This window comes from Aspergillus nomiae (assembly GCF_001204775.2).
Source record: "Aspergillus nomiae NRRL 13137 chromosome Unknown contig00114, whole genome shotgun sequence".
In the NCBI taxonomy this organism is placed as follows: Eukaryota; Fungi; Ascomycota; class Eurotiomycetes; order Eurotiales; family Aspergillaceae; genus Aspergillus; species Aspergillus nomiae.
The window spans coordinates 40,435-52,763 of NW_015378169.1; the positions used below are offsets into that span (position 1 = coordinate 40,435).

At 49.2% G+C, this 12,329-nt stretch overlaps 5 protein-coding genes across 5 annotated transcripts; 4 read left to right on the plus strand and 1 right to left on the minus strand.

The window, feature by feature from the left end:
• Positions 1 to 441: 441 nt before the first annotated feature.
• Positions 442 to 2,279, plus strand: ANOM_005058 (bifunctional nucleoside/nucleotide kinase/histidine phosphatase family protein; the record flags this gene model as incomplete). Its single annotated transcript, XM_015550315.1, has 4 exons — positions 442 to 483; positions 861 to 933; positions 990 to 1,576; positions 1,635 to 2,279. 4 exons carry the CDS (start codon positions 442 to 444, stop codon positions 2,277 to 2,279), a joined length of 1,347 nt encoding a protein of 448 aa, XP_015407402.1.
• Positions 2,280 to 3,141: 862 nt separating this feature from the next.
• On the plus strand, positions 3,142 to 6,532 carry ANOM_005059 (putative vacuolar morphogenesis protein AvaB; the record flags this gene model as incomplete). The annotated part of the gene is made up of 5 exons (XM_015550316.1): positions 3,142 to 3,273; positions 3,372 to 5,658; positions 5,714 to 5,822; positions 5,890 to 6,360; positions 6,415 to 6,532. The coding sequence occupies 5 exons, from the start codon at positions 3,142 to 3,144 to the stop codon at positions 6,479 to 6,481; spliced, it is 3,066 nt and encodes a 1,021-aa protein (XP_015407401.1). The 3' UTR covers positions 6,482 to 6,532.
• Positions 6,533 to 6,828: 296 nt separating this feature from the next.
• Positions 6,829 to 7,242, minus strand: ANOM_005060 (uncharacterized protein; the record flags this gene model as incomplete). The annotated part of the gene is made up of 1 exon (XM_015550317.1): positions 6,829 to 7,242. The coding sequence occupies one exon, from the start codon at positions 7,240 to 7,242 to the stop codon at positions 6,829 to 6,831; it is 414 nt and encodes a 137-aa protein (XP_015407387.1).
• A 388-nt stretch (positions 7,243 to 7,630) lies between these two features.
• On the plus strand, positions 7,631 to 10,152 carry ANOM_005061 (uncharacterized protein; the record flags this gene model as incomplete). Its single annotated transcript, XM_015550318.1, has 2 exons — positions 7,631 to 9,337; positions 9,400 to 10,152. The coding sequence occupies 2 exons, from the start codon at positions 7,631 to 7,633 to the stop codon at positions 10,150 to 10,152; spliced, it is 2,460 nt and encodes an 819-aa protein (XP_015407388.1).
• An 828-nt stretch (positions 10,153 to 10,980) lies between these two features.
• On the plus strand, positions 10,981 to 11,718 carry ANOM_005062 (uncharacterized protein; the record flags this gene model as incomplete). The annotated part of the gene is made up of 3 exons (XM_015550319.1): positions 10,981 to 11,091; positions 11,154 to 11,474; positions 11,533 to 11,718. 3 exons carry the CDS (start codon positions 10,981 to 10,983, stop codon positions 11,716 to 11,718), a joined length of 618 nt encoding a protein of 205 aa, XP_015407385.1.
• Positions 11,719 to 12,329: the final 611 nt, after the last annotated feature.

Sequence of the window (12,329 nt, forward strand, 5' to 3'; positions counted from 1 at the left end):
AGCTCTCCTTTAGTTAGACTAGAAGAAGTTGTGGTGACTTTGCCCCACGGCATGACGTCTGTGCTGATCCCCTTTACTTTCCTCCTTCGCATCAAGAGTTGGGCCTCCATGGGATCCAACCAGATCTCTTGATTAATTTACATTGACGACTCTAAACGTCCCTTGCGAAGCACGACAGCGGGATCTGTCCAGTCATTGAACAGTGATAGTGCAGATACTTGAAAGATTAACAATTAAGAGCCAGGGAAAAGTTTATCTGGGGAAAGACTAAAAGTCCCTATTTCTTTGTCTTGAACGCTATTCCACTTCAGCCTAACTTTCCTCTTCTCCGGCCTTCAGTCCCGTCGGACAAAACAGTGGCCGAGGCTTGAATTCGTCTTTCTTTTGTCCCCGTGGTGCATATCCTGATTTGAAAAAATCCATCCCGATTTGTTGCCCAGCATGTCTGTGAGAAGAGGTCAGACCAAGAGCTACTTTGCCAGTGTAAGTTGTTCCCGATACTTGACGGTACCTGTTGGTCGCATTTCCGCTCTTTCAACTATTTTTGAATACATGCCTGTCATGGTTCATTCTATGTTATCCAAACAAAAGTTGAATATTCGACTTGGTGCTCGATAGATGTAGTGAATATTGTTCCTTTCCTTTGTTTTTTATTTTTTTCCTTATTTTATTTTATTTTCTTTTTACTGTGTCCATGTGTTTGTATTTCCCAATGTCTTTCAAAATCTAGATGGTGAGGCGCATGGCGTCATCGAGTCCATCCGCTGTCGGTTTCGTTTTATCACCATGATTACTGCCCCATTATGCTTCTATTGAGGAAGTTTTGATACATGCAGCAAACGTACTCACTATTAGGCTAGGCAGATGACACTAAAATTTGTGTCGTTATGGTTGGCCTTCCAGCCAGAGGCAAAAGTCTCATAGCTGGGAAGGGTGTGTATCTCCCTCGGCGTAACCCTTCATGTGCTAGGTGCTAATACAAAAACTAGCAATGCGATATCTTGCCTGGGTCGGCATACCTGCTCGTGTATTTAACGTGGGAACCTATCGCCGAAGTAATACACCGCAACCCAATGCCACCTTCTTTGACCCTCACAACTCCGAGGGAGAGAAGATGAGAAAGGCCGCCGCAGAGGCTGCCATGTCGGATATGCTTCAATGGTTTAGCTCCGGAAAAGGGGTTGTGGCTATATTAGATGCGACTAACTCGACTAAATCTCGGCGAAGTTGGATTTACGAAAGCTGCCATGCTGCCAACGTTGAAACATTATTCGTTGAGTCAATATGCGATGAGGAAGACCTAATAATGAACAACATCCTCGAAGTCAAGACCACCTCACCAGACTACAAGGGGCAGGACCCTGAGGCTGCTGCTTTGGATTTCCGTAACCGAATTCGCAATTACGAAAAGGTGTACGAGACCATTGACGATAATGAGAAGCACTACACCTACGTAAAACTCATCAATGTGGGGTCGACAGTGATCATAAACCAGATTAAAGACTATCTATCTAGTCGACTGGTTTATTATATCCAGAATCTCCACATAAAACCCCGGTCAATATGGCTCTCTCGTGTAAGTTGCCACAGAATGAGTCAAGTATTAAAAGAGACGCTTATCTAACTCACACCAGCATGGAGAATCAGAATATAATCTTACAGGGAAGATTGGTGGGGATTCTAACATTTCGCCCCGTGGCGAGGCCTATGCCCGGGCACTTCCTGGTCTACTGAAAAAATCAGGAGTGCCACCCAACACTAAAATCGTGATTTGGACATCTACTCTCAGGCGGACAATCCAGACAGCTCGACACCTCGCCGCGGAAACTGGATACGAGAAGCTGGAATGGAAAGCCCTTGATGAACTTGACTCGGGGGTGTGTGATGGCCTGACATATGAACAAATCGCTGAAAAATACCCAGAGGACTTCGCCGCGCGGGACGAGGACAAGTACAACTACCGCTACCGAGGCGGTGAATCGTACCGCGATGTTGTCATTCGTCTTGAACCGATTATCATGGAGCTGGAGCGCAGCGAGAACGTCATCATTGTCACTCACCAGGCTGTGCTGCGGTGTATTTATGCCTATTTCCTGAATACCCCTCAGGAGCAGAGCCCGTGGATGGAGGTTCCTCTACATACTTTGATCAAACTTACTCCTCGCGCCTACGGTACCGATGAACAGCGTTTTAAAGCCGACATCCCAGCCGTGTCTACCTGGCGTGCCAAAGGAACATCCGCAAAACATCAAGATTACCCTACACAGATCAAAGCGTGACATGCTAGTACCTAATCGATTAGGTTCTTAGCGCACACGCTTTGGCTTCCAACCGTGTTCGATTGTTCTGTTTCCGTTCGGGCTGTGCCTTCCATAATGTCTACCGCTTCTCAAGACATCCGGAGTATCAAACACATTACATACATTATTTCCTCGACGTTTTATATACCTTTTCTTCTATATAATTCATGCTATCTACAGGTCTCAGTCGGCTGCCGGTCACACATATAGAATGGCCGGTATTGTTTCTTTGATCCCAATGTCTTCGCCTTTGCATTAACACAGCCTCAGAATTCATTCACTCTGTGGGCAAGACCGTACGATTATGGAGTGAGCCTGCATGCGAGAACAGCTGGCAGGTGGAGACCAGGACCCATTGCACTTCAGCATTTGAGCGTCTTATCCGGTGAATAAAAATATAGAATTCTCTGTCCATAGTTATGACCGTTATTCGTCTATATTATGTATCCCTTGATCGAGAAGACAATTACATGCCTATTAAATGGTAAGAGCAATAACAAATGTTAAGATGAAAATATAGATTGCAAAGCAACATTGAAGACCACCGAGTCCATGCATGCGCAACCACATCATTGGTTGGGCCGAAAGGCGGCGAGACCAATTAGTTATGTCACATGAGGCGGAAAGCGGCCGTCGGGATGGAAGGTCCCATACAGTAGTGTCACACGCTTGGCGACAACGGGAAGTAGTGCTTGCCGATACCAGAGCAAAGCTGCAACAGGGGAGCAATCGCAGCATGCGCCTCCGTTTCATTATCCTCCCATGATCAACCCTGGCTGGACATGACTCTATCCCGCTCCTCAAGTGAAGAGGCGCGACCACGGAAGCTCGCTGCCAAGCCATGTTATCAGCGTTCACAGCTCGGCCTCTCGTCGAGCTCAAGCCCCGAGACAAGTCTAGGATTGAGTCGGTGCTCGCCTACGGCGACCGACTCCTTGTCGGACTGAACAATGGGAGCTTACGGATATACAGAGTAAACGAGGTTACCCCGGACGAACAAAATCACGATGACAGCAACAACCATAACCATGACGAGCAGGGCGGTGGAGGTACACTCAAGAACGGGGATAGTGGCCGGCTGGGACGACGGACTCCGTTGCCAAGCCAAAACAGACTGATTTGCTTCGGGAATTGGAGAAGTTCTCGAGATACAAGATCGAGCAGCTGGCTCTGATCAAGGAGGCTAAGCTTCTCATCTCGCTGTCGGGCGGATACGTTTCGATTCATGACCTGCAGACCTACGAGTTCCAAGAACAGCTTACCAAAACGAAAGGAGCAACCACCTTTTCCGTGACTTCAAATATCGCGAACGATCCCGAAACCGGAGTTCCGTCCATTGTATCTCGTCTGGCGGTTGCGGTGAAGAGGAAAATATTGCTGTGGTCATGGCGCGATATGGAATTGGACAGCGACGCCGCTGAGATGACACTAGTCAGTGGGATCAAGACACTCACATGGGTTTCCGGGACAAAGCTTGTGGCTGGACTCGGCTCGAACTTTGTAATGGTGGATATTGAGAGTTCAGTGGTGACCGAATTAGCTGGACCGGGAAGCATTGGAGGTCTCGGGGGCCAGGAGACGAGTCGTCTGGCCGGCGTCGGAGTTGCTAGCATGAGTTATATCGGAATCGGCGGGGCAGCACCGAAGCCACTGGCGACACGGCTTATTGAAGGGCAGATATTGCTAGCGAAGGATATCAACACCCATTTCATCGATATCAACGGCAACTCCCTGGGACGCAGACAGATCCCATGGAGTCACGCTCCGGCAAATATTGGGTACTCTTACCCTTTCCTCCTCGCGCTCCATGACCCTTCAAAAGGTGTAATGGAAGTTAGGAATCCGGAGACCCTATCATTGTTGCAGTCGGTGGCTCTACCATCTGCGAACATCCTACATTTTCCACAGCCAAATATTAGTTTGGCACATGCAGGCAAGGGTTTCCTGGTTGGAAGTGACCGCACCATATGGCGGATGGAGGCCCTGAGCTATGATACGCAAATAGATACTCTTGTGGAAAAGGGGTATTTGGACGAAGCAATCAGCCTTACTAGCATGTTAGAAGATGCCTTGCTCAGTGACAAGAAAGGTCGACTACGGGCAATCAAAATGGAAAAGGCTCAGGGGCTTTTTACCCTGCGCAAATACCGTGACTCCTTGGACTTATTCACCGAGATCTCGGCTCCCCCAGAGACTGTTATCCGATTGTATCCTGAAGTCATTGCTGGCGATATATCGTCAATCGACGAAGAGGATGAGTCTGAGGAGAGTACCACAGATGATCCATCAAAGTCAAACGAGGGTCAAGCTCAGCTGGACGGTGCTAATACAGAGAATCTTCCTGCTTCAAAGACACTCAACCATGCTCCCTCGGTGCGATCTCTCCTTCGAACTCGCACAGATGATTGGAGCGATGCTGGCAGTATCCGCGGCAAGCCCACGGAGGAAGCTCGGAACGAGAAACCTCTACACGGAAAAGACCTCTTGATTGCCGTTCGCGAATTACAGAAATATCTGGCCGATGTACGGAGGAGGTTCCAGCGGTTCTTGAACCCTGACGGATCACTCAAGATGATCGACTCTCCCTCTGACACAGCAAACGATGAGTTCACTGATTCAGTGATGAAATTGCTCGATGTCACCCAGGACATCCATGACCACGAATTCGCTGAAAAGTTGCGCGAGGAAGCCAGGCTCGTCGATACGACTTTCTTCCGGGTTTGCATGTACGCCACTCCTGCTCTCGCTGGCTCGCTCTTTCGAATCGCCAACTTCTGCGACCCGGAGGTCGTCATGGAAAAGTTGGAGGAAACTGGCCGTTACAATGACTTGATCGATTTCCTTTACGGAAAGAAGATGCATCGTCAAGCCCTGGAGCTCCTGCAACGATTTGGTCAAGCTGAGTCTGAGACTGAAACGGCACCGCAGCTTCATGGTCCCAAGCGAACAGTTGCGTATCTGCAAAACTTGCCACCTGACCGAATTGACCTCATCCTCGAATTCGCTAAATGGCCCGTGCAGGAAGACCCCAACCTTGGTATGGAGGTTTTCCTAGCAGACACTGAAAATGCAGAGACACTACCCCGACACCAGGTTCTCGAGTTCTTGCAAGGCATCGACCCGAATTTGGCTGTTCGATATCTCGAACATGTAATCGGAGAGTTGAACGACATGACTCCGGATTTACACCAAAAGCTCCTCACTTTCTACATGGATCGGTTAAAGAAAGACGGATCCGACAAATGGTCATTCGCTAGCGACGAGGAACGTATTGTATGGAGAAACAAATTCCTGGAGATGTTGAGATCAAGCTCTCAATATTCGCCAGCTAAGATACTTGACAGCCTTGACCGCGATGGTACCGACTACCCGTTCTACGCCTTTACGTATGCGCCCAGCTAACCATGTAATAGACCCTGAATTCTTCGAAGCAAGAGCCATTGTCTTCAGTAAAATGGGTCAGCACAGGCAGGCCCTGGAAATCTATGTCTTCAAATTGGAGGATTATGCGAAGGCGGAAGAGTATGTTCAGCGAACCGCACGCTTCATTTACATTCTTGAGGGGGTTGTTCTAATAGACTCTCTGCAGGTATTGTAACCATCTCCATAAGACGGAGGATACAACTGCCGAAGCCGCACCTTTATCGGTGCTTAACTCTAGTGATAAATCATCTATACATCTGACACTACTGTCACTGTATCTCACTCCGCCTCATGGGTATGAGCGCCGATATGGGCCTGCGCTGGACATACTGGCAAAGCACGGATCTCGTCTTCCACCAAGTTCAGCATTAGAGTTGATCCCCGAGTCACTGCCTGTTAAAGAACTTGACTTTTATTTCAAGGGCCGTATGCGGGCAGCCACCTCGGCATTAAACGAAAGTCGAATTGTGGCCAATTTGCAGAAAGCTCAGAACTTCAAGACAGAAGCGCAGCTCATGGTGGGCGAAGGGACGGACGGAAAGTCATGCAGAATGAGACATGTCACCATCACTGAGGAACGGATATGTGGCATCTGTCACAAGCGTATCGGTGGCAGTGTGATTAATGTGTTCCCAGAGTACGTTTTCCATGCAGTGGTTGTATCTTCGTTCTCCTGCTGACTTGCCCATAGTAATACAGTTGTCCACCTCGCTGTGCCAATCGTGCATCCGCCGCTTCATGAAGTTTCTTGCAAATAGAATCAGGTTGGTCTCTGCGGTATGCATGCGTTGAACATTTGACTTCCACATCTAGTTGCTGTCTTTTTATTTTCTTCTTTTTCACCCTTCCCCTCTTAGCCCTTTCTCTCTTCACATCAAAGTCTCTGCACATTTCGTTCTCAATGCATATTATCGCAATGGAGTGGCGGATGATTTCTGCTCTTTGATACCCAGGATAGCGATGTTATCCAAGGATCCGTTCTATATCTTTACTTGGCTTTCGAGTCCTCATCACTTCTTGTAATATAGCCTGTCTCCTTGGCATAATCCCAACGAACGTATCGAATAGAAGTCATCAAGACTTCGGACATAGACTAGTTAGACTTTCAAGAATCCTCCTCGACAACCTCCTCTCCGTAGTTCTCTTCCTCTTTGCGTTCTTGCTCTGAGATTTGACGTCCCTGGGCTTCCGCAAGCTTTTTATCCTCTTCCATTCGTTCGGTCAGGAACACGTTGATATCATTCTGCAGATTTGGCACTAATTTTCTGAGCTCGGACAAATAAGCTACTTTAATCTGTACATTTTCTGCGGATAAATCGGTGGAGGGTAAAGGCGAGGAGGTGGAGTGCTCAAAAGTCTGCGTCAACTGAGGGGCAGAGTAGACCGCGCGCAGGGGATTGGACTGGGTGGAGGAAGTGCCTGCCGCCATAATACCGGTATTGCGGGATGTCTCGTTAGTCGAGGACGTTTTTAGTCGTTTGGAATCGTGCTGATCGTCAGATGTGGTAGTGGCGGACATGGAGGGGAGAATATGTTGGCTGAGGGTTAGTTTGATTCATAGAGCAATAGTCTGCGGGGCGCCTAAATTATGGGAAGGCGGTGTTGGTTTCATTTCGGATTGTGCGCGGCGGAGTCAAGCAAAGATCGACGACAAATGGACACTTATGTACGCTTATAGTTCTCCGTCATCTCTCACGGCTGCTGATCCTTCTCTAGGCGGCTGAATTAATCTACGTATTAGATCCAACGCCAGGATCTGGTAAACAAATCACAACAACCACAACCCATGACCACGGAACATGGGGAATGTGGCTATGGTGTTCTAATAACTCCGTCTGACTCGCTCTCATTTGTTGTCCACCGTTACGTATAAATTACGCACTGCCTGAACGACCAACAGCGAAACCATGTTACGCTCGCCGGTTTCACCTGAGCGTTCCTCCGCCCGACCGCCAAATCCCTCTCGGCCATCCTTCGATAGTGAATTGGGACGTCCAGGCTCCTCTGGAAGTGATGCCTCTTCAGTGACCTCCAATGTGACAACCATATCCGCCGTCCAAAACCCGTTTTATCAACCTCCTAGCGGGACGTCATCCCCCCGGCCGCCGCGGACCTCATCGATTACCACCGCCACTGTGAGTAGCCAGAACGGCATTTCGCCTACCCACACTCGGCCTCCCGCTTCCTTCATGCCACAGAATGAGATATCGAGTAGGAAACCGACGGGTCGGGCGCATCCGCCCGATCTGATGATGAAACATCGGTCTCGACATCACTCGCAGGGGTTCTTCGAACCTTCCCTCCCTACGGCGTCCGCATCGGACTCGACCATTTCGGCTTCGAGAATCGCAGCCCAGACTGCGATGCAACAACAGCAGCAGCAACAGGGTAGTAACACGCAACAACCACCCAAACGACCTCAGACCATTATCTATACTCCGGACGATGGGTCGAGAACCAGGGGAGGTAGTATTTCCCCTCCCCCGCTACTGCCGACCCCTTCCCTACCACCGCCCGGGTCCAGTGGATCCTCAGGGCAAACATATCAGAATGGCCATTCCGGTGTAGCGACCACAGCGGCCAATGTGGCGTTTCCACGGCACGCCGGGCTGCAGCCTCCCGGGCCAGAAGCGCCGCCGGAAAAGGAGCACAAACATAAAGGGGAGAAATCGAAGATGAAGCTGTTTTCGAAGCCGAAACATATTGGGATTAGCCGGGATAAAGACGGAATACCGAAGGATAGGGGGCTCCCATCGCCCAGCAAAATGGGCTTCTCCGGAGCAGGATTGTCACGCATTGTCAGTGCATCTACGACCAGCTTAGCTGACACCTTCCCATCCAACAATTCCTCGATGTATAACCTATCCAATGCCTCTGCGAGTACGGTGGTCCCCGCCGACAAGCCGGTGTCCAGTGAGAAAGAGAAGGACAAGGAAAAGGCCCATAAGCATCATTTTTTGTCGAGGCAAAAGCTGAAGTTAAAGGACCGTGATGATCATTACAACCTACCGCTCTCTTCTGCTTCTAGTAACTCCAAACCGTCTGACCCAAACGCCCCCCAGTCGCTTTACTCTTTTACACCTGCTTCTCCGGGTCCAACGTCGACGACGTTTGGCAAATCGGTGAGTGGGTTGGATATCCTTCACGGCGGTCGAGCTTTACGGGAAAAGAAGAAGGAGGAGAAGGAAAAAGAGAAGGCGATGGCAGAGTCAGAGCAACATGAATGGATGACTGGTCCGACAGGCGCTGGTGGTGCGTCGACCGTATTTGCGGGGCCATCCTCAATTGGCTCGGCTGGAGGTCTCACGGAGGCTGCTCTTCGAGAGACCTTACAGGGTTTTGGCCTGAACAACATGTCGCCGGAAGATGCGTGGGATTTCCTGAAGGCTAAGCTGTTGGTGATTTTCGATGGGGAAGATGTCCGTATTTCTATCGAAGATCTCAACAAGCTGGTGTTGATTCACATCCAGCGCTGTGTGCAAAAGCGCACGCCATCCGCCATTGTTGATGATCTACGGGAGCTACTCGAGACCGGATTTGCATCCTTAAATCATACATTAAACGGGGTACCCGATGAGAAGCTGGTTCCTCATCTGGTGCAGATATGGATGCTTGTCTTTGGCACAATTCTTCCGTTCATACAGGCTGTTTTCTTACCCTTGGACCTCGAGTTCAGGGGTTGCGGAACTGTGATGAATCTTCGAGAGGCCCGCGAGTTCTGGCTGCCGCCTTGAATGGGGATTACCCTGGGTGCGAGCTTGAAGTCCGCAACCTTGTGTTGATAGCTTTCCGTGATAAGGTCATTCTTTATCGTTACGACGGCCTCAAGGCTACATTTTCCCGTTTGAGTCTTGAAAATATCAACTTGGGCAATTCTGCCCTCAGTATAACGACAAAGAGCAGCAGTAGCAGTGGTCGTCCCGCCACGGCTGCCTCGCTGGATGCCGGTTTTGGCAGCTACAATTCTCAGTCTTCTACTCTCCTCAATACTGCAGCCAGCCACTCCTCAGACTCTATGAGCTGCAACCGCAGCCGTGCTGCTTCCAACACTTCGTCCAACCCTGACCAACTTATTTTCCAATCTTTTTCGTCCCCGACACAACGGCCGACCATCATCCATCGGTCGTCTCATACCGCTGATACGTCTCATGTTATCACAGAGACTGTTGGTCGGATGCTTCAATGTGTTAGTGTTTTAGCCAGTGTGCAGACGGGCGGCAAGCCGCAAGAGAAAATCGAGCTTCTGAGCAAAGCGCTTAAGCACAATTGGCTCGGCCGTGGTCGCACCGGACGAGACCGACGAGGATTTGTTGGAGCTAAGATTCGACCGGCGATGGTTACGCGGACCGAGAGCGATGATTCCATGAGAGATAGAAACGGTGATTCGGATATCATGCGAGATGGGCATCGGGAAATAAGTGTTCTTTGAGACGGTCTACTTTGTTCATTTATCGGCTTGTCTTGGTTTTTCTGGCGCACATAGATACCTCCGGCGTGATTGTCAAAGTGGGATGTTCTTTGATATCCTTGGGAGTCTGTTGGGTATTATTTTTCCCTTTTATTTCTATTTTTCTCTCTCTTCGTTTTTACCGTATGGCTACCGGGTCTGTTCTCAATCAATTGGCATATACATCACGCAGCGGCAATTTCAGTAACACTGCCATTCTACGAATCTAAAGGGATAGGATGTCTGAACATGATATTGTATGGTAATCCACGAACTTTTCCAAGAAATTCACACAGCTATCCAGCCGTAGCCTCTTCATTTGCATCTAACTCGGCTCTCTACGTGCCCATCCTTTTCCTACATTACTGAGCATTACTAAACGATCCGACTCCTCTGCTTAAATCTTCAAGAGTGCTGTAGAACAGTTCGTTGTGTCCTCAACCGAATGGCCTTTGAAGCCTCAAGCTTTCTAATCCCCTGTGCAATCCTTCACTGACACTGAGAGTGTAATCAGCAAGTCAATACATTCCGTAGTCCAAGAATCTCAGTAGCCCAGTAACACTTGTTTCCCTTGCAAGTTGATCAGGTCATCCTTTGATTCACTGAGTTCCTCCACTCACTGATCCCTTCATCTCACCAGACTACATTGATACCCTAATCACTTCAACACCTATCGTCTAAGCAGCGATGGTGTTACTGCACCTCTCTCTCTTATCATTCACAACCAAAGACTCGACATCGCGAACCCCAACTCACCTCACAACATCCACTTGCACAAGTCCCACGTACCTATCTACCAACCAACGAACAATGGACCAGGCACCTCCAACTCCACCCACACCCGCCTCCCAGGAGGACACCATGCCCGAATTCACCCCCATCAACGGCAACACTGCCGGAACTTCGGTCCCCTCCCCCTCGGTAAGCTTTCCTCAAGTCCCCCCCAAAGTCACTGACCGACAAACTAAACAAAAGCCCTCCAGGCCGCAGCAGCAAGCACACCCACCAAACGCGGCAAGAAATCCGCAGCCGCCAACGGCGAGAAAGCCTCACCTTCCAAGAAGGCCAAGGCAGCAGCGGGATCTAGCCCCTCGAAGAAAACCATCGGACCCATCCCGACCTCTTTCGAGGCGGCTGGATTATCCGATCGAATGATTATTCAGATGCGGGATGACGAGGGCAAGAACTGGGGCGAGATTAATGAGTCGTGGATGAAGATGACTGGTATCAAGGTGGGGACTAGTACGCTGCGAATGAGGTATACAACTATGAAGGCGAATTTTGTGGAGTTTACTGCGGAAGATGTATGTTCTTCTTCTCTGTTTGCTACTGGTGATGCATACTGACGCTAGTTGTGCGTAGGAAGCGAGACTTCTTCGTCTTAAGAAGGAGATTGAGGAGAAGTTTGAGCAGGAGAAGTGGCCTAAGCTTATGGAGGCGATTGAGGCTGACGGTGGGAAGAAGTATCCTGTGGCTGCTTTGCAGAAGAAGTTCAAGGATCTGGCTAAGGGTAACACTCATGCTGATGCTGTCAAGGAGGAGGAGTGAGAGGCTCTGAGGTTTGATAGACTTCCATGGGAGGTGGAGGGCAGGTCTGGGCTAGGAAAAGGGATGCGAAGTAGAGATTTGGGCTAGATGCAATTGAAGATGACACAGCTGGATAGCTATGCTGTTTTTCTTGTAAAAGCCTGGCTTAATTATTCTCCATCAAGTCAATTCTAACACATGAGCTGATTGTAAAGTCAACCAATAAATGATGTTGTCACTGATAAGCCACGATAGGGCAAAAATATCCGGTTTGGTTCTTCAGCTGACGAGAATTCCATACAAGTGGGAACATCTGGCACGACGGTGTTCAATCGGAATAAATCCTGTTCGGATTATGCCCTCATCCTTGTCTATACTGGCTGAGCTCACGTATCCGGAACTGGGATTCGGGTGGGTTTGCATTCCGCGTTTTGATCATCGAGACGGAGGGGAAATGCAGCTCAAATCCGATCTGTGATCGTCATTCGAACAGTAGTTTATTTATTTTTTCCTTGCTCTTTTTATTCTTTCCTGTAGTCCACGATGGGAGAGCTAGGCATCGCTCCAAATAGTACGACTATATTTATACCTAGTACTACTCGGTACTAGTACGCTATCCCTTACCCCGACCT